At 38.3% G+C, this 8,835-nt stretch overlaps 1 protein-coding gene across 1 annotated transcript in view; it reads left to right on the top strand.

Moving 5' to 3' along the window:
• Positions 1 to 2,993: 2,993 nt before the first annotated feature.
• The window catches only part of LOC122557561 (V-set and immunoglobulin domain-containing protein 1-like), a 52,789-nt gene continuing 46,947 nt past the window's right edge, over positions 2,994 to 8,835 (top strand). The window contains exons 1-2 of the mRNA XM_043705307.1: positions 2,994 to 3,011; positions 7,497 to 7,548. Coding sequence (XP_043561242.1) covers positions 2,994 to 3,011; positions 7,497 to 7,548 — 70 coding nt within the window. The remainder of the gene's footprint in view (positions 3,012 to 7,496; positions 7,549 to 8,835) is intronic.

Genomic DNA, 8,835 nt, shown 5'->3' with positions numbered 1-8,835 from the left:
TCTCAAGTGAACTTGGCATTAAATTTAGGTAGTTGAGTTGTTCTCTATCTGTTTGGATCTCTGACTTTCAAGGTATTCCTGTGGTCCTTTGGCAGCTTGCTAATTTGCTGTTAATTTGTGTATTTAGATACCCAGTGCCCATTGTACTGCAGCATTCTGCATTTACTCACCATTTCGATAACATATTGCTTTTCCATTGAAGTGGAATGACAACCTCACATTCTCCGATATTATACTCCATTTGTCAATTCTTTTCACCCATTCAACTCATCTATCTGTATTTCTTTGAAGACTATGTTCCACCTGACAATTTACTCTTCTACTCATCTTTGATTAGATTAGATTAGATTAGATTAGATTACTTACAGTGTGGAAACAGGCCCTTCGGCCCAACAAGCCCACACCGCCCCGCCGAAGCGCAACCCACCCATACCCCTACATTTACCCCTTACCTAACACTGCGGGCAATTTAGCATGGCCAATTCACCTTACCTGCACATCTTTGGACTGTGGGAGGAAACCGGAGCACCCGGAGGAAACCCACGCAGACACGGGGAGAACGTGCAAGGCTACAATACAGTCAGTCCCTCATCCAAGTCATTAATATAAAATGTAAATTTTACTTAGATCAGGAGTGTGATGGAATACTCTTCACTTCCTGGATAAGTGCAATTCCAACAAGGCCAAGAAGTGTGACAAGACAGAACACACAGGACTCCATCCAGCAACCTAAATATTTAATACCTCCACCATCAACATACAGTGACAGCAGTGTGAACACTATAAAAGAGGCACTAAACATGATTTACCTATACAGTTCAAGAAGGAAAAGAAAGCATATAAACAATATTTATCTATCTAACCTCCCCTTTTGAAGTTAAAATAATTAAAAGCAGTTATTACTAATGTAGAAGGCCATACAGCTGTCTACTAGAGAGAAAAAGGTCATGGGCAGTTTTACCATAAGTTAAATACGATGCAGGATCTTTAGAAGAACCCAAAGCATGAAATAAGGAAAGACTATTCAACTCATTCGGACTATTCCTTCCAAAGATCATGAACAATGGCCACTTCCCTGCTGGTTGAAAGGATATCATTCAGTGATATGAGCATGAGTCACCCATTCCAATAGCAAAAGGGGGACCATTCTATTGTAGACAAGTGGCAATTCCAACAACACCCAAGATGCTTGACAGGACAGTACATGCTGTTCATTCAGGACCCCATCTAGCAACCTAAGTATTTACTCCCTATGCCATCAGACACAGTGGTAGCTGTGCATACTACATAAAAGGTGCACTAAACATGACTAATCAATATTGTTCAAGGAGAAAAAAGGAAGCGTATCATTGCAACCATACTGGCTTTCCTATGAAGCTTCTTATGCACAGCCTTTGACCTGCCCTCTTATCACATCCCTGCACATAAGAATTTATAAAATTTAGAAAGAATTACAGTCCATCGTGTCTGCTTCTAACAAAGAACAAGCAGTCCAATCTATTTCTGTTTTCCAGCACTTGGTCACAGGTGGAGCCAGCAGAGAAATTTCATTGAATAAAACTGGATAAAGAGGATATAAATAAACAGCCAGCAGCAGTCAAAGTAGAAAAGTCACCCAGTTCTAATGGGATGTGTCCTAGTTTGCTAAGGGAACTAAGAGTCTAGATAATGGATGCCTTGGTCATAGCATTTCAAGTCAATTTAGTTTTGGGAGCGAAGATAAGGAGAGATTTGAGGCAGATGTACAAAATCATGAATGGTGTTGATAAGGCAAAAGTGTTTCAAATGGCTGAAGAATCAATAAACAAACATCTCAGAATTAAGTTAATTGGCAAAAGAACCAGAGTGAGATGAAAATAACTTTTTTTCTCAAGCAGTGAGTTATTAAGATTGGGAATGTACTGCATGAAAGGGTGTGGAGACATTTTATAATGACACTCAAAAGCAATTTGTATATACTTTGAAGCAAAACAAATTAATTCAAAAGAAGGGAAAAGGAACTTATTTGATGGATCTTTCAAAGGGCTGACACACACATGTTCGACTGAACAGCATCCGTCCTTGCTGCATTATTCTATGATTCAAACAATAAAGATGTTGATTCATTCTGGCATAATTATTGTTCCATATATATCGTATGCTGAGTCAAAATTTTATTTGTATGTGGTGTATATTTGCTCATGGAGGCTCATTAGATGTGAAAGGGTATGAAGAGTGTTTGACTTACACCAATTAGCATATATACTGAGCTCTGAATTTGTCAGTTATGATTTCCTAGGGACCTCCTGGCTGAAAACAAAAAAATCCAGAAGGTATGCTTGAGGGAGAGGTGAAAGAGGGAGTGGTCCTGCTCTGATTGTTTTCTTCTATTGATGTTTTAACTGAGTCATATTGGTTTTTTGATTAAATAAAAGGTTCTAGGTACCGCCTGCCACAGTTTCAACTAAACCTATGGTGGGACTCCTCTACGTTGTAATCAAGGTGTGAGTCACTCAGGTGTAGGCTCAGCAGGACCTGTTGTTAGATTTCTCCAAAGAAAAAGTCGTCCCTCATACATCTTTAAAAATTCTTCCAGCAGAATGAATAGGTTTGCTGTGGTGTGTTAGGGCACATGTTCCTTGTTAATAGATTTGAAACGTCAACAGTTGATGCAGAGTATCTACCTGACCGTCATCAATTACTTGTTCTCCTCTCCTCTCCTCTCCTCTTGTCTCCTAAAGGATCTCCCTCCTTCACCATATCTTATAAATGCCATTGCCCACTAGTTACCCAGCAATTTGATTTTTTTTTATCTGCATGTATGTCAGAAAATGTTGACCGTCTATTTAACAGGAAGTGATAGTACAAGTTAACTTTTTTATCAATGGAAATCCAACCACATATACTTTATGGTATTTTTGTACTTTTGTATTAGTAAAGATGTGTGCCCACTTAACAGCTTATTTGAAAGACTGGCTGTCTAAAATATCTACTAAATGTCAGTGGTGTGTTACATGGTCAATGTGTTTAATGTAAGTTGTCCTTAAACTCTGTGAGAAGTGCTCAATATAATCAGTCAATTCTGACAGGACTCCAAAAGACATCTGAAGCTTTAGTTTCTCAATTTCAATGGGACCAGAAATTATGCTGTTTTCTATTAGTACTTCTGGGCGACAGTGTAAGTTTTCTAAACCTGGGTGACCAGCTGGTAAACTGTCCTTTCCTTGTGTCAACATCTTTCGGTAAGTGTCATTTTACTTTGCTATGATGAGCAGGCTGTATAGTGAACACATTGAATAAACATATTTTCTTTGGAAGCTAACAGCTATCAAAAAGATCTTAAAGTAAGGGAACACCTAGGAGGCAGCAATCATCATATGGGGGAGTTCTGTCTGCAGTTTGAAAGAGAGAAGGCAAAATCAGATGTGATGGTGTAACAGCTAAATAAAGGTAATTACAGGGGTATGAGAGAGGAACTGATGAAAATTGACTGGAAGCAGAGCCTAGTGGGGAAGACAGTAGAGCAACAATGGCAGGAGTCTCTGGGCGTAATTGAGGACACAGTACAGAGGTTCATCCCAAAGAAAAGAAAAATTATCCAGGGAGGGGTTAGACAGCCATGGCTGACAAAGGAAGTCAGGAAATATATCAAAGAAAAAGAGAGAGCCTATAAAGTGGCCAAGAGCACTGGGAAATCAGAAGATTGGGAAGAGTACAAAAACAAACAGAGGATAATAACAAAGAGAGAAATATGGAAGGAGAGGATCAATTATGAAGGTAAGCTAGCCAATAATATTAGAAATAATAGTAAAAGTTTCTTTCAATACATAAGAAACAAACGAGAGGCAAAAGTATACATTGGGCCACTTCAAATTGATGCTGGAAGGCTAGTGATGGGAGGTAAGGAAATAGCTGAAGAACTCAATAAATACTTTGTGTCAGTCTTCACAGTGGAAGACATGAGTAATATCCCAACAATTAAGAAGAGTGAGGTGGCAGAGCTGAGTATGGTTGCCATTACAAAAGAGAAAGTGCAAGAAAAGCTAAAATGTCTAAAAGTCAATACATTTCCTGGTCCTGATGGGTTATATCCTAGATTTCTGAGAGAGGTGGCTGAGGAAATAGCGGAGGCGCTGACTGTGATCTTTCAAAAATCACTGGAGTCAGGGAAAGTCCCTGACAATTGGAAAATTGCTGTTGTAACCCCCTTGTTCAAGAAAGGATCAAGACAAAAGATGTAAAATTATTGGCCGATTAGTCTAATCTTAGTTATAGATAAAATTCTAGAATCCATGGTTAAGGATGAGAATTAAAAATTCTTGGAAGTACAGGGTCAGATTAGAACAAGTCAACATGGATTTAATAAGGGGAGGCTGTGCCTGACAAACCTGTTAGAATTCTTTGAAGAGGTAACAAGTTGGTTAGACCAGGGAAACCCAGTGGATGTTATATATCTAGACTTCCAAAAGGCTTTTGATAAGGTGCCTCACGAGAGGCTTCTGAGTAAGGTGAGGGCCCAAGGTGTTCAAGGTGAGCTACTGGCATGGATTGGGGATTGGCTGCCTGACAGAAGGCAGAGAGTTGGGATAAAAGATTCTTTTTTGGAATGGCAGCTGGTGACAAGCGGTGTCCCGCCGGGTTCAGTGTTGGGGCCACAGCTGTTCACTTTATATATTAATGATCTGGATGAAGGGACAGGGGACATTCTAGTGAAGTTCGCCAATGATACGAAGTTAGGCGGCCAGGCAGGTAGTTCTGAGGAAGTGGGGAGGCTGCAGAAAAATTTAGACAGTTTAGGAGAGTGGTCCAGGAAATGGCTGATGAAATTCAACATGAGCAAATGCAAGATCTTGCACTTTGGAGAAACGAATACAGACATGCACTATTTTTTAAACAGTGAGAACATTCATAAAGCCGAAGTACAAAGGGATCTGGAAGTGCTAGTCCAGGATTGTCTGAAGGTTAGTTTGCAAGTTGAGTCCATGATTAGGAAAGCGAATGTAATAATATCATTTATCTCAAGAGGGTTGGAATATAAAAGCAGCGACATGCTTCTGAGTCTTTATAAAGCTCTAGTTAGGCCCCATTTAGAATACTGTGTCCAATTTTAGGCCCCACACCTCAGGAAGGATATACTGGCACTGGAGCGTGTCCAGCGGAGATTCACACGGATGATCCCTGGAATGGTAGACCTAAAGTATGAGGATCCTGGGATTGTATTCATTAGAGTTTAGAAGGTTGAGGGGAAATCTAATAGAAACTTACAAGATAATGCGTGGCTTAGAAAGGGTGAATGCTGGGAGGTTGTTTCCATTAGGTGGGGAGACTAGGACCCATGGGCACAGCCTTACAATTAGAGGGCGTCAATTTAGAACAGAAAAAGGAGACATTTCTTCAGCCAGAGAGTGGTGGGCCTGTGGAATTCATTGCCACGGAGCGCAGTGGAGGCCAGGATGTTCGATGTCTTCAAGGCAGAGATTGATAAATTCTTAATCTCGCAAAGAATTAAGGGCTACGGGGAAAGTGTGGGTAAGCAGAATTGAAACGCCCATCAGCCATGATTAAATGGCAGAGTGGATTCAATAGGCTGAATGGCCTGCTTCCACTCCTACGTCTTCTGGTATTATGGTCTTAAATACTTCAATAATAATAATAAGGACTATGACCTCCCTTTAATCAAATGCTATTTCTGATTATTCCATGATTTTCTGTATAATTTTCTCATTTCACAACTCTCCAGATGGTTCCATAAATCCAGTTGGAATCTCAGTGGTGAACTTTCTTCATCAACAAGCTCAGAGGCTTGTGTGTTCACTAGATGTTTGACCATGAAGCAAATTATTAGCTAAACCTGATCTTGTCCTCGTCAGATGTCCAAATGAGTGCAGCACTTAGGAAGGCTCAATGGGTAGCAAGTAGGAGGGGCATTTGTAGCAGGAAATTATAATAATAACAAATTGATTATGTGAGGAACTGGAAGTCAAATCCCAGCATTCAAATTCAAATAATTTAACTAATTCAGAACAATAGAGGACTATCAGTTATGGTGATTGTGAAGTTGCTCCTTTGCTGTAATTTGGTTTTGCATTTAGTTCACTACTGAGTTTTAGGAAAAGAAATCTTCTGTGGTTTTAAACTGACAGCAGTATGTCTGATTCTTAACTGCCCACTCAAATATCCTAGCAAGCACTTCTTTGTATCTAACCACTATGAAAATGCTTAGTAAAATAATACAAGTTTAATCACCTGACTTTGACTTAAGCATTTGACACAGTAAAGGCACTCCTTGCCCATTGGAAACTAAAGTCCTCTCCTTAATAACTGAGGACTTTATGTCTCAATTCAGCGAGCTACCCCAAAGTCTAACCAAGTAAGAACCTATTGTAGTCATACTCACCAAATCATTGTGGCAGCTTAAATACTTGTATTTTGAAGCCTTGTTAGCTTTACCCTTTATCATTAAGATGATTTAAACACTGTCTAATTCATCAAAGTTATTGCCATTCCACTGGCCTTACTGTGTCAGCAGTATATTTTTAAAAATCCATCTATGTACAATAGAACAATAGTCCTTCTAATACAGTTGGAGTGGGGAACTCAAGACTTCCATCTTTTCCATTAGCAGGGAAATGGCCATTGTATATGATCTTTGGAACAAACAGTCCTAATGAACTGAATGTCTTTCCTTATTTCATGCTTTGGGTCTTCTAGAGATTTTGCATTACATTTAGCCTACAGTAAAACAGTCCATGACCTGCTTCTCTATTCCATGGTAGACAGCTGTATTGAAAGCTATGATACTGACATATAAGGATGGGAAGGTGGTCCTAGTTATGGTTTCCAGAATGTGCTTGTTAATCCATCTTAAATAAGTAAAAGTTGCAGTGTTACTATTGGCCTAAGCACTTGTAAGGCAGTGTTCTCAGTCCTGATTGTTATTTGGCCATTGCTCCTGGAAGGAGTTCATGTTGGATAAGAATGGGATTGGGTGTGACCAAGAGGAGCAATAAAGGATACTCTCAATCAGAAACCTATTATTATCTCAGCACTGTAGACTTTAGTTCGTGCATACTTTTAGACAAGTCTATTCGTATTTGTTAGACAGCACAGAGCAAATACTTAGAATTTCAGTCCATATAATTGTGAAGTTTAATACTAATGGAAGCAAAAATAAAATATGGAAATGTATCATGTGTTTGACTGAAACCTAGACACAAATATGATTGGATGTCTACAATTCACAACTGATAACATGAAAATTTACACACCCTGGAAAATAAAGCATATGTTTGTCATGGAGATCAACGCACGATAAATGACTGAACCACCCTTGTTAGCACAAACGGCTGCAGTACAGATTGAGAAGGACAAGCAACGAGATAGATTTTATTCTGTGCTGTTTTATGGTTCTAATTAATGCAAGCATGTTGACATTCAGATTTCGATTGTTAATGACTTTAATTGCATTTTCAGGTACGTGAAGAAAATTGACTTATTTTGCATCTTAATTTGAATAGTGGGCCATCTGGGAATGTGTGTGGTTTGGCTATTTTTCATGTGAGCAGCCAGGTAAGGTTCTTATTCAGGTTAATCATGTAACATGTTTCAATGAATGCAATAGGATCACTATCGAGTTGTGCAAATTTCATGATTTCTGATTGTCATTATTTCTGATCTCCTGACTATTGTTAGATCTCAACCATGATTAGTAAAATAAAATACAGGATATTTAATGTTTATCAATTTTCTTTGAAATACGAGTTTGATGTATCTAATTTCTCTGGTTAAATCTCAGTTATTCTGGTCTTATGAGGTAAAGCGTTAACAGTGATTTTCACTTTAACAGTAGTACTTAGCTCTGCTTTTTGTGATGATTATCTTTTTGATTCTTTTTCATATTATGGTTACAGTGCTCTCTTGCTGTACCAAGGACACCTTGGATACAATTTTCCTATTTTGATGGAACTCTTTTTAAATTATTCAAGCTATTTGAAGTTGTGCTTTGAGTCAGTGCTGGACATTAAGCAGAAATAATCAAAACGTCTACTTAACACTGAGGCATTTATCACTATATTGATCTCTTTCTACATCATGACCCTTAGCTTTTCACATAAGACCCTCAACAAAAATAAATTAGTATTTTGCTGGTTGGAAATTGTTGCTAAGAGTAGTTAAACAGCTAAATAGATCTGGAATTATTTTAGAGAGGTAGACATTTCCAATCTTTAAGGGTTTTTAGTTAATCATCTGTAGTCTTCATAATCATGTCCTCCTTTATTTTAGTTCTTTTGCTTTTAAAAAAACTTCTGTTTATAGATTGCTGATATAATGATAACATTTTCTTCTGAAAATCTGAGGATGCTGCCTGACCTGCTGTGCTTTTCCAGCACCAGTCTAATCTAGACTCTGGTTTCTAGCATCTGCAGTCTTTGTTTTTACCTAGTTGATGCTACTCTTAACCAGTTGTTAGGTCAGATCAGTGGTACCAATTACGGCTCCTGAACTTCTATCATTTCATTTGTGGTCCACCTCCCCTCCTATATAGCACGTTAAACACAGCAACCTGCCAAGTAAGAAGATTTTGCTGAAAATATATATACAAATCTTTTAACCTTTTCAACCATTTCAGCAACTGACCCCCAGTTCAGACACTTCTATCGAACAGTACACCAATGTTAAGAAACAACAAAGATTTTTTTGTCTCTCTATCACCAAACTTGTTTCCATCTGATATTTTAAGTATGAATTTAATTGAAAAATAGTATAACTATATTGTAACTATGTTTGAAGACTGCAATGTGATTTGTATCGGTATTCTGTTGATCTGACTGTAATGTTTATCCTTTTAACAATGTC

The sequence above is a fragment of the Chiloscyllium plagiosum genome, chromosome 15 (genome assembly GCF_004010195.1).
Source record: "Chiloscyllium plagiosum isolate BGI_BamShark_2017 chromosome 15, ASM401019v2, whole genome shotgun sequence".
Taxonomy (NCBI): Eukaryota; Metazoa; Chordata; class Chondrichthyes; order Orectolobiformes; family Hemiscylliidae; genus Chiloscyllium; species Chiloscyllium plagiosum.
This window is presented reverse-complemented; position numbering and strand designations above follow the sequence as displayed.